This window comes from Armigeres subalbatus, chromosome 2 (genome assembly GCF_024139115.2).
Source record: "Armigeres subalbatus isolate Guangzhou_Male chromosome 2, GZ_Asu_2, whole genome shotgun sequence".
NCBI lineage: Eukaryota > Metazoa > Arthropoda > Insecta > Diptera > Culicidae > Armigeres > Armigeres subalbatus.
Window position 1 is genome coordinate 221935282 of NC_085140.1, and position 17413 is coordinate 221952694.

Genomic DNA, 17413 nt, shown 5'->3' on the forward strand with positions numbered 1-17413 from the left:
TACTTTATTTTGATTGTACGACATTTCGCGGTAAAACATTCCGCGGTTAACCATTTCGCGGTGTACCAGCTCGCGCTCTGCCACTTCGCGTTCAGATCATATCGCAGTATAACATTTCGCGGTTTATATTATTTGGCGGTATACCATTCCGCGGTTAGTACTATTTCGCAGTGAACTTTTTCGCGGTCAATACCAATTCGCAGGTTTAATTTTACTAATGTTACAAGTAGCACAATAATGTGTTCTTTAGCTTTGAAAAGCTTCTAAATTTAAGTAATTTTAATGTAAAGCGAATAATCATTGAGCTTACACCAGACTTGTTTAAATTTAAATCCCAACAAAAACATATTTAGATGCAAATGCAAATGCGACTATGTAAAGAAGGCGAAACAACACGCTTTGCCTTATACCAGGCAAATGCAAACATTTGAAGAAAGCAAAACAACACACTTTGCCTTATACCGAATAAATGCAAATATTTAAAGAATACGAAGCATCACAATTTGCAATGAAGATACATTTTGCCTTATGAATAATTTTTAGTCATTCCATCTTCTGAGTTCTACCAAAATAAATAAACAAACAGCGAGCTTTATCATTAGTGTATCTTGATGACAAAGTTCACACATCTAATCATCATATTGACAAGTATGTATACATTTTATTTTGGAAATAGCATGAAAAAATGAAAGGGAAACGCTTTAAAGAAACGAAAGAAACGATCATATAAAGAAGAGGAAATTAAGAGTTGGTATTTCTACCAAGGGCCCTCCTTAGCCGTGCGGTAAGAGGCGCGGCTACAAAGCAAGACCATGCTGAGGGTGGCTGGGTTCGATTCCCGGTGCCGGTCTAGACAATTTTCGGATTGGAAATTGTCTCGACTTCCTTGGGCATAAAAGTATCATCGTGTTAGCCTCATGATATACGAATGCAGAAATGGTAACTTGGCTTAGAAACCTCGCAGTTAATAACTGTGGCAGTGCTAATTGAACACTAAGCTGCGAGGCGGCAATGTCCCAGTGGGGGATGTAATGCCAATGAAGAATGAAGAAGAAGAAGATTTCTACCAAGGGCGAACTCTTAAAAATAAAAAAAGGTGAAAAGATAAGCTAAGCTTGAATACCGCGAAACGGAGCACCGCGAAATTTTATACACCGCGAAATGGAATACCGTCAAATTGTATAAACCGCGAAACAGATTACCGCCAAATGATATAGACCGCGAAATGGTACACCGCGAAAGGGTTTACCGCGGAATGTTTTACCGCGAAATGTCGGACAACCCTTTATTTTCTTACTGGGTACGTTATATGGTGTTCAGACTATGTACGTTTATTCTGCCATATCATTTGTGATAGAGTACCTTGCTATGAAACATCATATTCATTATTATACATTTGAAAATTATATATCTGAATTTTGTTTTTAAAAAATCACAAACTATTATTATTATTATTATTTATTACCGAGATTTTCAGCCTGTGGCTGGTTCTTCTCATTGTATAACACAAACTACTCTACTTCTAGAATAAGTGATATGGTATCCATTTATATAGAACCGGTTTTTTCTTTTCAGCACTTTGGGTGATGTGGGGGCTTCTATGTGGACATCTGGTGGCATTTAAAGCTCCAAAGTCTTGGCCAAATAAATTTCTCATCAACGTATGGGGCGGCTTTAGCGTTATTTTTGTGGCATCGTACACCGCCAATATTGCAGCTTTGATAGCTGGTCTATTCTTTCATAACGAAGCGGGAAGCTATAGCGGACCGGTAAGATTCTTGAAACCGTTCTGTAAACATTTGAATTATTTAACGTTTTCTTCCAATTTCAGCTATTAAAACAACGTATCGGAGCCCCTGTTGCTACCGCAACTGAGTACTACGTACAACAGAATGACAAAATTCTATGGGAGCACATGAAAAAATACCAGCTTAAAGACATCCAAGAAGGAATCGAAAGGCTGAAGTAAGTATTTTGAATTTATTGAGAAAAAGCGTTCAGTTCGACATGTCTTTTTATTTTACATTTTTAATTCGGTACCATAAAGCATCCGGCATTGTTTTGTACTTTCATTGAAATAACGGTCTTTTGAAAAGTAGCAGCTATGTTTTTATTCAACACTAGAAGACCCGACGAACTTCATTTCGCCTAAAATTGATTTATTCTCTGATTAGTTTTCGAGTTATACAGAAATTTCAGTTTCATTTGTATGGGAGCTCACCTTTCCAAAGCGGGGAGGGATCTTGAACCATCTCAAGAACCTTCCCCGGCCTCAAAAATCTCTGCATACAGATTTTCATGCCAATCGGTTCAGTAGTTTCCGAGTCTATAAGGTTCAGACAGAAATTCATATTTATGTTTGCATGGGTCTACTACGAAAGGCCGAATCACAAAAGGCCGAATCACGAATGGCCGAATTACAAAAGATATAGATATATATTAAGGTGGCTCATTTTCTGCATAACATTTTGTATTAAATTCTTCAAGATCCGAATGAATATCATAGTTCTTCATGGTAAGTTGTGCCGTCTAACTGCAATTCACTGGTTTTGGGTGTTTCTGCATACATTTTTGCATATCAACTTCCAACGAGTTTAGCACCGCTCAAGCGTTGACCGATTTGGCTGAAATTTTGTCCAGAGCATCAGATCAAAAAGAACCGAATAAGAGGGCGGCCCATCAAAAAATTGAAAAAAAAAGTTTTTCCCATACGAATTTGAGCCACCCTAATATATATGTATATTTTCTTTTTTTCTGCCTATTGTATTTGCTATTACACTTTGACTATGTTTATATAAGTTTAAAATTGTTTATGCTTTGAGAATGAAATTATATTTTTGTACTTTTTTTGCAAAAGAAGCAGGGTTTTTGCTCTTCTTTGAGCAGGCTCAAAACTGTGGGCAGCTGAAAAGAATTTTTCCAGCCAAGCCAAGCCATTTTGGCTATATGACGAATGAAGTGAGATTATTAACATAAAATTAATAAATCGAGGAAGTAGTGGGAAGGCATCGTTCAAAAGGGTATCATGAGATGAGAATGCTTCGTTTGTTCGTCGGTATTGTTTCAGATGCGAGTGAGTGTTGCATAAATGCAAAACCATATAAGCTAAAAAGAGCAAGCCAGCCGAATCGCTTTTTTTGTCGGATTTTTTTTTTTCGTTATGATGAATCGCCCACTTTGAGCGTGTTTACAGCAGCACACTAGGAGTTAACTTTCGGAAATCAGTATGTCGAAATGCAACTAAAGTTTAATATCTCGAAAATGAGCACCTTAATGGAAAAAAATGTTTGGTAGGCGTAGTAGCGGACACGGACAAGTTAACACCTAGTGTGCACGCTCGCTCAAAATAAGCGATTCAATATACTAATGACACACTGGTGGTATAAGTACCATGGTACAATAATCTTGAAATGAGTGCCATACCAATTATTGTCTTTATCAAAAAACAATGTCTTGTCCTCTTTTACCATGGTACAAGTACCACAGGTGTGTCCTTAGTATTAGCAGCAGTGGCTGGTTTCCTACCTGCCGTTGCCAGCATTCAGACGCTATCGTATATGCACAAATAACCAGTATGAGTTATCTATCTGTATGGCGAAAGACATCTAACGCGGGTTTTCTCAACAAAAGGAACTTTTCACGAAAATCTATTTGGTACCAGTTATGTAGGAAGGTGTCCACTACTACCGCCTACCAAATATTTTTTCGATTAAAGTTATTATTTTCGAAATATTAAACCTTAAATGCCTTTCGCCATACTGATTTCCGAAAGTTAACTCCTAGTGTGCCGCTGTAAGCACGCTCAAAGTAGGCTATCCATTAGGTAGGAAGGTGTTCGCTATTACGTCTACTAAATACTTTTTTAATAATGGTGTTCAATTTCGAGAAATTCAGCCATAGATACTTTTTGCCATACTGATTTAGAAAAGTTAACTCCTTGTAAGCACGTTCAAGTTGTAATAATTTGTAAATGTGTATTATTTTCTTCTAATCACATCAAATATGTTTATACATAAACACATATAAACTAACGTGTATTATTTATTTTCAGAAATGGAACGATTGATTTGTTAATGGCTGATTCTCCAATATTAGATTATTATCAAGCAACAGACCAAGGATGTTCGTTTCAAAAAGTTGGCGATACTTATGTTGATGATTCATATGCAATAGGCATGACGAAGGGGTACGTGGTAAATGTATTAGTCTTTTATTTAATTTTACTCAACAGATTCTCTTCTATAGGTTTCCGTTGAAGGAAACCATTTCAGCGCTTATATCAAAGTACTCAAGCGATGGATACTTGGACATTCTAACAGCAAAATGGTACGGAAGCTTGGCCTGTTTCAAGCTGGATCGAGAAATCGGTCAACCGAAACCCCTAGGAGTGGCGGCTGTGGCCGGAGTATTCCTGTTACTCGGACTAGGGATGATCCTTGGACTTCTGATCTTAATTTTCGAGCATTTATTTTACAAATATACACTGCCTATATTGCGGCATCAACCGAAGAATACTGTATGGAGAAGTAGAAACATCATGTTCTTTAGTCAAAAGCTGTACCGCTTCATAAATTGTGTGGAGTTAGTATCGCCTCACCACGCCGCCAAAGAATTAGTGCACACGATACGACAAGGTCAAATAACTAGTTTATTCCAGAAGAGCATTAAACGGGTGAGTATTTATTTCAAATAAGCTAAAGCAAGCAAAGTATTTAAGACCACAAACAGATATGCAGTTCAGAGCGAACAGCAAGTTTTGAAGTGGTCTCATTGTGTATCAGAGATATATCAATCGACAAACGGGGCCAAATATGTTCCGTACCTCAGCATCCAAAACGTCACTTTTACTGCGATATTTTTTTCCTGTTCGGATGTCCCACTGCGACAAGTTTAGAGATCTTCTTCTTTTTCATTGGCATTACATCCCCCACTTGAACATTGCTGCCTCGTAGCTTAGTGTTCATTAAGCACTTCCACAGTTATTAACTGCGAGGTTTCTATGCCAAATTCCCCTTTTTGCATTCGCAGTTAATAACTGTGGAAGTGCTTAATGAACACTAAGCTGCGAGGCGGCTCTGTCCCAGTGTGGGGATGTAATGCCAATAAGAAGAACAGAGAGAAATTCCATTGAAGGCGCGCCCCTTGTCAATAGGAAATCAATCCTTTCTTGAGGAAACAGAACAGTATTAGTGGTATTATTGTTATTTGGCCATTCATCAGAGCCCTAGCCATATCCTTGCTTTGATTTCTAGAATATTACAGTCAAACGGGGTGACTTGCAACAGCGGGGTGACTTGCAACACTTGGGTTTGCCACAAGTTTTTGTTTTTTTTTACAATAAAAATATGCCCAAACATCGAACTTGTCGTCACGCATCCCTAGGTTACATTGTATTTGTTGTGCCTAGTTGGTATTTAGGTGAAAATATTACTCACTGTTGTTTTTTTGTATTATTTTGTGAAACATTTTCGTTAATTGAAAGTCGAACGTCGTAAATCGTAAGTTCGTGTAGCAAATTGAAAATAATTTCACCAAAATCGATCCCCTCTCCAGTTACAGTACCTAATAAGCTATGTAATTCCTAATAAGGTATGTAATAACTATAAAATAATAAAATTGTTTGTTTTCGAAATATCAACTTTTTCGAAATTTGTCCCCCTGCGGGGGTGACTTGCAACAGCTGTTACACGATAGTTTTATTTATCAAAAACTGCTGATTCAGTTTTTAAACATTTTTTTTTCAAACTAGCATTGATTTTATGTTACAGAATTCCTTCACTAGCCGCGAAACTACAAAAAACCTGAAGGAAGTTGCATGATTTCTAATTTTTCAAACAAAACTTTGATGAAGTTAGTAGAGTAGAGTAGAAGTTAAAAAACAAATTGTTTATCTGGGAAGCCGCTTGGCGGTACGATTTATCCCCAACAACAATGGATAAATCGCCTGCTTTGAGCGTGCTTACAGCGGCACACTAGGAGTTAACTTTCTGAAATCAGTATGGCGAAAGGCATCTAAGGTTCGATTTCTCAAAATTAAGCACCTTCATCGAAAAAATATTTGGTAGGCGTAGTAGCGGACACCTTTCTACATAACGGGTACTAAATAGTTTTTCATGAAAAGTTCTAATTTTGAGAAACCCGCATTAGATGTCTTTCGCCATACAAATTTCTGGCGGATAACTCCTGCTGGCTATTTTACGCATATACTATAGCGCCTGGATGTGGTAGCGGCGAGTAGAAAATCAGCCACTGCCAATAATTCATTATTGGCAGTGGCTGATTTTCTACCCGCCGCAGCCACATCCAGGCGCTATAGTATATGCACAAAATAGCCAGCAAGAGTTAACCGCCAGAAATTTGTATGGCGAAAGACATCTAACGCTGGTTTTCTCAAAATTAGGAACTTTTCATGAAAAACTATTTGGTATCGGTTATGAGGGATGGTGTCCGCTACTACGCCTACCAAATATCTTTTCGATTAAAGTGCTTTTTTTTGAGAAATCGAACCTTAGATGCCTTTCGCCATACTGATTTCAGAAAGTTAACTCCTAGTGTGCCGCTGTAAGCACGCTCAAAGCAGTCGATTCATTTTACATTAGCTTAATAAAGAAAACATTAAAACTAAGACTTACGGTGGTCAAACAGTGTTGAATCCCCAAGAAAATTCAACACTTGTGGACGGTTTGTTGCTTGCTGCGAAAATGCCTGTTCAAAATAATGATCTTAACATAATTGTAGTGATATGGATGATGGGGAATGAAAGGAAAACCGTTTTAAAAACAACTATCTAACAACTATCTGGTGGTGCACACCATTCTTAAGCCGACATAAACCACTTTCAAACCAATGACTTAAAAATATCAATCGATACGTTGAAATCGTAAAAAAGGCGGAATGAGGGGAGGGGGGATCCCTCAAGTAAGGCCCCTGCATTGGCAGTGATGAAGAATGACCCAGGATGAAAAATCACTATGATTAAGTTGTTCTAAAACATGTTATGATTGAATTCGATGATGTGTTGCAAGTCACCCCGCAGTAGGGGTGGCTTGCAACACCCATCATTTTGATATTATTTTCATATTTTCATTATTGCTGTATATCTGATTATATGTCTAATCACTAATATTAGGACCCATTAAAAGTATCATGTACTAGTAGAATGAATAAATCCTTTTAATTCAGAATTATTGAGCGAGAAACTTGAAAAGTGTTGCAAGTCACCCCGTTTGACGGTACCAGTAAAGCTACAAACCCATGATTAAGCTCTATATACAAAACCATTTCTAGCTAAAGAATTTGTTGAGTAAAAAGAATTTCCGTGTGTTCTTCTCACTACCTTTGATCACAGTTCATGTAGAGTTAGTACGCATCAAGCATAAATATTAAGGCTGAAAATCGTGCCTCGCCCTACTCAGATGGGAAGTACTCAAAGCTTAAGACTTCCACATTTCGAATGAATAAGTACTAATGAACAAAACTGCATATTAAAAGTTGTATGAAAAATCAAAAACAAAACAATGAAAAGGAATTTGTTTTATTTCTTATATTTGTGATTTTTTTTCACCTGTGAGCACGCGTGTTTACCAAAAGAAGCAACGAGATTGGTGCTGTATTTTTTTGTTTTGCGATGAGATGAATATATGTTCAGTGAGATGGAAAACGGAACAGTTCCCCTATATTATTTTATTAGAAAATTGAAAAAAGAGTAGAGAGAGTATATTTATAATTCTAAATACTCACGCTCCTCTAATGTGGACGTGTACAATACACATGTGGAAGTATTGGCTTGAGAAATGGATTGCGAGTGATTTGACTATGCGTCCAATTTGGGAATCTCGAGCTCGTTCAGTAGCCGCTAGGTTGCGAAGGCCGACGGAGGTCCTTCGTAGCTTAGTTGGTTAAAGCACCAGTCTAGCGTACTGTAGGGTCATGGGTTTGAGTCCCATCGAAGGGAAAGTGGTTACCTCCAATACATTTTTCAAATCAATATCTTCCACATAACGTACATATTCACATATGAGTTTTCATAACATTGTAAATTAACGTCCAAGTCGGGTGGTTTAATCCCCGGAAATAGGCAATTAACTTTGATTGAACTGAGTATTGGTGTGTTTATTTTTGAGTGGCGTGGTCCCTTATTTGTTACATGGCTTTGTTCTAAAACTGCTAGAAATAGTTGAAGACTTCAAAAACTTAGTTTTTAGCGAAACATTTGAAGTCTGAGCGTGAGTTGCAAATTACCCCACATGTGAGGTTACTTGCGACAAGCATGCCCAAGTATGAAGTTATACATGCTTGTAAACAATACAGCCATTAAAGTTGACTTGAAGTGGAAAAAGGCCCTTTTACGACCGAAATAATGCTTCATTACTTTGACATATTGAAATAAAGCATAAGTAATGCATCGCTGCATTCGTAATGCTGAACTAGTGTGTGCCCGGCAGTGGATGAATAAATGCATCATACCTACCATCGTTAAAACTGATCTAATGCAATTAGCACTTAGTATACGGATTTGTGATTGATTACATGCAATAATTAATGCTTGGTGGTTACTTGGGTGTTTTTTGTTCCTCCGAATCAATCCAATCGCTATTTTGGTGAAGTTGGATGCGTAACGAATTATACGCGTTCCCATTAGGATATGGGGTGAGGAAATTATCTTTCTCGACTGCTTCGACTGCGAAATGCAATTATTATACAAATTTCATATTTAATTTAACGCTAAACTAACACCATTGGACCTAGAAGGAGGATGAACAAAGGAGACGACGCAAAAGCAAAGCACAATTCTTTGATATGATTCAGGAAATTAGAAGGTAAGTGTTACTGACCAATTATAATTTCAATAAATGTATCTATAACCATAACAAAGAAGCATCACACAAATCTTATGTTATTTTTGCATTGCTTTGAACAGCAATAGCGATAAATATTAAGACATATACTGCCCAGAAATGTATAACAGTCCCATGTTTGCTTGATTTCCTATCTAAATGGGACTGTTATGCATTTATGGGCAGTATATTACAGTGTTCAATCGATTTTAGTAGCATGACCCATGTCTTAAATCATCACTTCTAAATAAATTTCTAATGGATTATTGTTTTGTTAGATGAAGAGTGTAAATGATAAGGATTAGACATTAACATCACAAATGATATCCAATGACGAAAAATCGAGGTTTCTGTGCTATCACATAGAATTTGTAAAAAAATTAGAGCTTTTAAGTGGAATGTTGTGATTTGTCATAAGACGAGTTAGTTAGTGGTATCCCATTTGATTCCACCACATAATTGTAACTTTACAGATACCTCATCAGTAAGTATCTCGCCAAGTAGGAGACGGTCTTACTACTGGTGAGGTTGAAATATGTTATGGGGAAGCGCTATACCTAATCAAAAGAATGAAAAAAAAATCTTCTAACTAATTTCCATGCAAACTTGAAACGGCTTGTGCTAAATCAGTTTCTATCCAAATCAGCATAAATTTGATGAGCATTGTGGAGCTAAATCAATTTTCTGAACCACCCTACAATACTGTGGCCAAATAGTTTCAACCCAACTCTTAGCTTTAGCACAAAATATATTTTAGTTTCAAGATAAAGATTGTTGCTTCGGTTCCCTTTGTTCTGCTGTCCGAAACATGTTGGGTACCGAACTGTCAAAACGTATGTATTTTTTCTTCATTGACATTTAGCACCCTATCCTCGCCAGCAAAAGATGTTCCGGACATCGACGATAGCGACAATCTTTATCTTGTAACTTGTAAATCATCATAGAGGAAGGCAAGCCAAAAGGCGCTTTATGACAAATCATTGCTAATTTAATATATTATTATTTCTCTTGTTTCCCTGGACATTTGAGTAATATAATTGCACTCAAATACCAAGTAATGGAAATATTTCTACCAAAAATTTCAACTGGATAAAAAGATTTTTTTAGAAAATCATTCAGATTTGCATATTTATGCATATCACAAACTTTATCGTTTCATTTCTCCCATGCCTACTTTTGTCGATTGTTACAAATACAGTGTTGACCCGATTTTGTCACTCCCCGATTTTGTCTACCCCCGATTTTATCACGTTTTCGACCCGATTTTATCATGTCCCGATTTTGTCACGTTTTCGACCCGATTTTGTCACCCCATAAAATTTTGTCATTCTTTTTATTTTCGTAAATAATACCAAAAACAACATTGATTTTCATGAAATAACTTTCACCGACTGTAGTTTATTACGAACAACTTCTGAGTACCTGGGAAATATTCTGTAAGTAATTTCGACAAGAAATAACGGGTACCGTTCACGCATTTGGGCTTTCTAAGGCATAAAATGATTCATATTTGTGGATTGAATAAAAAAAAAAATGAAAATATTTTTTTTCCAATTTTGTCACATACCCTGTTTTATCACCCCAAAATTCACCAGGGGGGTGATAAAAACGGGATATTACTGTATGGTGAAAAGGCTCATTGTAAACTCTACATACTTAATATTAATTGGTTGTGGAGATATTGCCTGCGATACTGGCTCGTCCAGTTTAGGTCTGTGTGTGCACAAAAGAAAGCATCACCTACAGTGAATGTAGAAGAAGATTATTACAAAACTTATAACACACAACGCAACAAGAGTCTGACTTTTAAATTTCTCGTTTTTTATAGGAATATGTACTTAAGCAAGGTGCAGCAGCATGAGCAAGATACATCACAACAGACACTTACTAAGGAAACTATACCAGAAGCATCCCCAGCCAAATCTATCACTCCAGCCAAAAAACCAAAATTTAGTCCTAAGATGAGCATATTCGGATTGGGACGACATAACTCAAATCCATCGCAGCTCAATGTAAGACGTTTTAGTACTGACAGTATATTAAGCGAAAGATTGGACACAATTGGGAGACGTTTAAGCAGAGACATAACCAATTCGCCTCCCGATCTTGCACACAGATTCGAGACATTTGGAAAGATGAAAGATGGTGATGGTAAATACGATACATATTCTGGAAAGCAAGCGAAGGAAACAACGGCATCTAACAAATATGATACGTTCAGCGGAAAAATTGAAAGCACCCAATTGGAGGAAAAAGCACCTGAATTACCAATTAAAAAAGGAAAACAAAATAGAAGAACGCCACTCAATCCAGAGCTGTACGTTAAAAATAAAAAATATTCCAGAGACGATAGTCGCAAATTAATTCCAATAAGTGAGAGGGTTGCTCACGGCCTTGCTCCCCCATTTATAGAATCCGATACCAGTAGTGCTCTTTTGCGGGACAAATTACATGAGGAGTTACGCGAAAAGTATGCCTCTCATGGATTTAATCAAAGTATATTGAAACCATTCAATCAAAATGGAGACACGAAATCGACGATAGATGCAACGGACGAAAGTAACAGACAAGGCAAAGTACCTCGATGTAAGACGAAAAGTAACAAACATGCGAGGAGACGCCTAACGGATGGTTGTACATCGGAAGTAACTCAAAGTGCTAAATTAATGTAATTTTACAATTTTCATCGGGTAGAAATGGGTAGAATGTATAGGGGCGATGATATAATAATTTTGGATAAACTATGAATTCAAAATTATGGTGACCAGAACATACGAATTGGGAACATCGTAACGTTATGTCTACCACCCCAAATGAAACAGTTTAAATTGTGTATTGAAAGTATGATTTCACATTCATTCACTGAAATTGAGAGGCAATTACAAAAATGAAATAACGGATTTATATTTTTATTTGTTCAGATATGTTTTAACTTTCACAGAGATTTTTTTGCAAGGATTAAGGGCCGATGTCCACGTAGCGGTTTTTTACGCAGCGTTCACGCCGCGTTTACGCAGGGTACCCAGCATCAAATGGAGTAATGCACACGTAAACGTGTGCACGACTACATTTGATGCTGGGTACCTTGCGTGGACGCGGCGTGCATGCAGCTTGAAAAAACGCTACGTGGGCATCGGCCCTAAAAGTCGCAAGAATGTGGTTGATCATTCAGTCAAAGTTTGACTCATTTGCTTATTGGTGATTTTGGAAAATGAATTTTGAAACGGATTGTATTGCAGACTTGTAGTATTGTATCTTTCCTTCCACCTTTTTTCAGTTCGTTGTTTGTATTTCACTAGTTACTGACTCCGAGCGCTAGTCTCATTCATTTATTTAGTTTATATCTAAACCAGTACTGGTAATTTTCGTGACTGTCATGTGAAAGCGAAAACAGTTGCATTTTCATTTTCAAGAGACCAAATGAAAATGTAGCCATCTCCCGGTCACCTGTCACATTACAAGCAGTCATGATGGGAATGTTGCTTTGTTTTGAAATCTAAATTTCTAAATAGTTTCAATAGATCTGTGCAAATAACGATGACCAGTCGATAAAATGATTGTATTGTTTTTGATTTTCGAGTTAGAAGTGACATTATTGAAGAAGAAACAGCTTGTTTATAATAGTTTGATGCGTTTTCATGAAATAAAAATCCGTGAAAATTTGACAGAATTCCTTTCATTGTTTTTGTTTTCTATGAAAGCGGGAGAGAATAAAATGTAAATATCGCGTGACCTCTCTCGATGAAAATGAAAATCTCAGTACTGATCTAAACAGATAACACTGAATCAACAATTTGACGCCACAATTAACATGTCTGTTCCAGTTTAATTTTTGTAACAGTTGAGATTTAAACGCTTAAAACTGTCGCTCAGTTTTATTTACAGCGGGATTTAAACCACGAATGAACCACGTGACTTCAATGTTTCTTCGGAAGCATTTCCCGATGAAAACAAATGCTATCCATTTTGCAATAAAAGGTGATTTAACGTCAGCAGGCCTTATTTGACGCCCAAGTGGTGTAGAAAACATTGGAACCCATCACGAATGCCATGAAGCAGAGGTGGTTTCTGAAGCTAGTAAGGCTGTTGAAATATTTAATAAGAAATATGTCCTTCTGTCACCTTCTGGTCTCCGCAAGGTTAAGGGTGGGGGGATAATATTTTTTGTTTGCCCCCTCAAATCATTTTTGTATTAAAAAAATCCGAGGGGGAGACATATTTGTTTTTAAATATTTGTAGTCAAGTAAACGAATACTATTTAAAGTATGATTTATCTGTAGAATCAATGAATCGCCTACTTTGAGCGTGCTTACAGCGGCACACTAGGAGTTCACTTCCGGAAATCAGTATGGCGAAAGGCATCTAAGGTTTAATATCTCGAAAATAAGCACTTTAATCGAAAAACTATTTGGTAGGCATAGTAGCGGACACTTTCCTACATAACTGGTACCAAATAGATTTTCCTACTGCTGAGAAATCCCGCGTTAGATGTCTTTCGCCATACAAACTTCAGGTGGTTAACTCATGCTGGCTATTTTCGCATATACGTTAGCGCCTGGATGCTGGCAGCGGCGGGTAGGAAACCAGCCACTGTATGTGATTCACTCTTTTTTATTTTCGCTTCAATTTATTGTTATTTATTGTTATTATCAATGAGAACTTAAACAGAAAGTAAAACTAAACAAAATACAGACATTTTCTAGGGCACGACTCCTGAAACTCAGTTCAAATACTAATTTTTCCTATAGGTCTCTACACGATCGAATCTCTTTATCTTTCGTTCATTTTGATAGTAAGAAAATCATAAGACCAGTAAATGCTAATTTTAACAGTTAAGGCCAATTTCATCACCTCCGCTTAACTGTTTAGCGATACTTAACCATACGTTTAAACCTGTTTTACCGCCTGAGCGGAGGTGAAGAAATTGGCCCTTAGTAGCCTTGTTGTTTTATAATTTACTGTATCGTGCAATAAAAAATATACTTCGCCTATCTTCATTCGCAACGAAAAATAAGCGACATTATAGTCCCCTAATAAGACATCTTCTTCTTTCGGAGACGAGCCAGCCTCGGGCTGAAAGTCTCCTTAATAAAGACACAAAAAAAAATTCTTCTTTCTTCTTATTGGCATTACATGGGACAGAGCCGCCTCGCTGCTTAGTGTCCATTCAACATTTCCACGGTTATTAACCGCGATCTTAAGCCAAGTTACCAATTTTTGCATTCGTATATCATGAGGCTAACACGATGATACACTTTTATGCCCAGGGAAGTCGAGACAATTTCCAAACCGAAAATTGCCCGCATGGCTAAGGAGGGCCCCATAATAAAACATACCTCCAGAAAAAAAGCTAGTTTGATATTTTTTTCAAATTTGGCCGCCACGTGGTGGATTGTGGCGGTTTGCGTTTATAGCACGTGCTTTTTTTACTGCGAATAAATTGTACACATCTTTGGGAGCCTTGAAAAATGATCACGAAAGCAGTAATTTTGTTTCAAGGCACAACATTTACAGTGAGAAAGAGACAAAGGTCGTATGTGCAGTGTAATCTTAGAAAGACTAGTGAAGAAGTGAAAGCAAGCTGCCTAGGATAATTATCCGGTTTTGGAAGTCCCCTAGAGGAAGTTCTTATCAATTTTTGCTTATATCTATCTAAATGACATATTTGATAAAGGCGAAAATCGCACCATTTCGTCTTATTTGTGAAATAGATGTTTGAACTGGGCTAGTTGTTGATAAAATACTGAACATCTTTCTTAAATAAATATTCTTTGGTTTTGGACAGTGAATCACACACTAAGTTTATCTCGCTGGAAATGTAAATACAGCAACTAATTCAGTAAAATATTTAAAACTGAATTTTCAGCTATGTGTCCTGACCCCTGTGCATACCTACATTACATTTTGATGCTGGGTACCTTGCGTGGACATTGGCCCATAGATGCGCACTAGTCACGGTGCAGTTGCGACATCAGGAAAACTTAATCGCCGCGAGAGCCTACTTCGGTTTTCAACTGGAAGCAAACCCGAGCAGGAACCACGACCTCGATAACAGAAATTGGTATGAACTAGCTTTGCATAAGAGGTAAAATACCATACTATAATACCAAAAAATTATATGCAAAATACTTCAGGCATAACACTCTTAGGTATTTCAATGCCAAACGCATCACAAATTATTATTCGTTTGGTATTGAAATACCTAAGCATGTTATGCCTAAAGTATTTTGCATATTATTTTTTTTATTTTTTTTGGTATTTGACCTCTTATGCAAGGCTAGTTTATAACAAAGTATGGTATCAATAACAGAATGAGGTATTATTGAGGCAATTTCTCCTGCTCTGGAATAACTCATATGTGAATATGTACATTATGTACATTATGTGGAAGATATTGATTTGAAAAATGTATTGGAGGCAACCACTTGATCTGAGCTTGGTAAACACGGGTCTGAGCTTGACGATCGACTGGTAAATAGCTCACACAACCTCACTTGATCAGTACAGTTACTGATGCAGAATGTGTGTAGCCACCAGACATTCTAAATATTCACGCTCCTCTAATGTGAACGTGTACTATACACATGTGGAAGTGTTGGTTTGACAAATGGATTGGGAGTGATTTGACTATGCGTTCAATTTGGGAGTCTCGAGCTTATTCAGTAGCCGTTAGGTTGCGAAGGCCGACGGAGGTCCTTCGTAGCTTAGTTGGTTAAAGCACCAGTCTAGCGTACTGAGGGTCGTGGATTCGAGTCCCATCGAAGGGAAAGTGGTTACCTCCAATACATTTTTCAAATCAATATCTTCCACATAATGTACATATTCACATATGAGTTCTCACAACATTGTAAATTAATGTCCAAGTCGGGTGGTTGAATCCCCGGAATATAGGCAATCAACTTTGATTGAACTGGAAGCAAATACTCAATTAGCGTTCAAGTCGATCGACTTGCCCAATTCGCTTGCCTAAAGCTATGAGTACAATGTTTGTCAAGACAGTCTGAGATGCATTTCTTATCAGTCTGGAGATTTCCGCTTAAACTTAACAAACATTTATTTATCATTATGACAAACAGTGGAATGCGGGCTTAAGAGCTTCCAATGTTTGTTTAGCAACTCAGTATCATTACTGAACACCGTACCGGTCGCTTTCATTCTCTGATGAACTTTATTAGCTTTTTAGTATGAGACCATTCATTAGGTGGCATAATAAATTGCATTGGTCTGTTCGAATGAATTTTTGCCATAACTTAGGTTTAAGGTTTTTTCGTTATGTGTAGGTAGACGGTTTGACAGTCAACTGATAGATTTGGCTTCACTCTTTGCGCAACTATATAATAGACTCTGGGCAGGTGAATTGAACAAGTCGCTCAAATTAAACGCGAATCTAACGTCCAAACATCCTCGTTCAATTATCTTGAATGAAAAGAAAGTTAAACATGTTCAACTTTTGACAAATCAATTAAATTCAAGTGAGTTGCTCAATTCACTTGCCATGTCACAACGTAGCATAAGCATACTAAGTGATGGAATTTTCAGGAAAATGTTTTAGCGGATAATCTTGCTGTGCAGTTTCGTTTCTATGACACTTTGATTGAGAATATACATGTTGGAGGGCTCAGGACTTGTGAAAAAATCCCCAAAATGTTTTTTATTCAACCCAAAATACATGTTTAAAGATTGAAAAATAAGTACCATCTGAGAATGAACCTGCACGACCAGATATTTTCTTTATATAAATATTAAGTATATCAATATTTTGATACAATGAATATTTTTTTAAATAATACATTTTATCAATTCTAATTTTTTGAAATAAAGATCATGCTTTTATATGTTGGATATAAGATAAGACAATACTGCGACTGTTTGTTCGATCTACTGGATCTCATAAGGAATGCACATATTATTCACATGTCTCACTTTTCCCACATCAATCTTAACTATGTTGTTAAATAATCGTTGTTTAAATCAGGGTTCAGTTTTTTTTATTATTGTTTCATTAGAAGTTACGTTCTTGACTATAAAAAAATGCTGTAGGCAATCTCCGTCGTACTTCAATGCGATATGAATAACTCTAAACTTTACAGTGATTGAATGTTATATATGAATAGTTCGTAGCTCAAACAAGTTAACAAATAATTAAATCTCAAAACTCAAAATAGGAACATCGAACTATTTTTGTTCATTCTTTATTATAGTTGAATGAGTATATGTATTAGTTAAACTTTTCTAGTAAAATGAAAGCAATGATATGTGAATAAATCAAACATTATGGAACATACTCTGAAATTGAACATCACTAATTTACTGCCAATTTAAAGAAAAATTGTAAGATGTGTAAGACTAGATTTTTTCAATGAAATTCACAGAAGTTTATTGGAATAAAAACGAATGTAAGAGAATTTATGTGTGTGTATTTGCTATTGATGACAACCACAGAGAAATCCGCAATAAGAAAAAGTCACGAATTACTGGGAGAATCCATATAAAGGTTATTAGTTATTAAAGGTCAAGTGTGTGTCCACAAATATGCTATGCGAATTCACATAGCCATTATGTCGGAAATGCTATAG

At 36.7% G+C, this 17413-nt stretch overlaps 1 protein-coding gene across 5 annotated transcripts in view; it reads left to right on the forward strand.

Moving 5' to 3' along the window:
- LOC134211716 (uncharacterized) overlaps positions 1–12136 on the forward strand; it is a 68423-nt gene extending 56287 nt beyond the window's left edge. For 3 of the 5 annotated variants that reach the window (XM_062688873.1, XM_062688876.1, XM_062688874.1), the window contains 6 exons: positions 1576–1769; positions 1832–1965; positions 4052–4186; positions 4246–4672; positions 8749–8819; positions 10666–12136. In XM_062688873.1, the coding sequence (XP_062544857.1) occupies positions 1576–1769; positions 1832–1965; positions 4052–4186; positions 4246–4672; positions 8749–8819; positions 10666–11509 (1805 nt within the window). In that variant the 3' untranslated portion in view covers positions 11510–12136. The remainder of the gene's footprint in view (positions 1–1575; positions 1770–1831; positions 1966–4051; positions 4187–4245; positions 4673–8748; positions 8820–10665) is intronic. The other 2 variants (XM_062688875.1, XM_062688877.1) reach the window with 2 other exon arrangements.
- The last annotated feature ends 5277 nt before the right edge of the window (positions 12137–17413 follow it).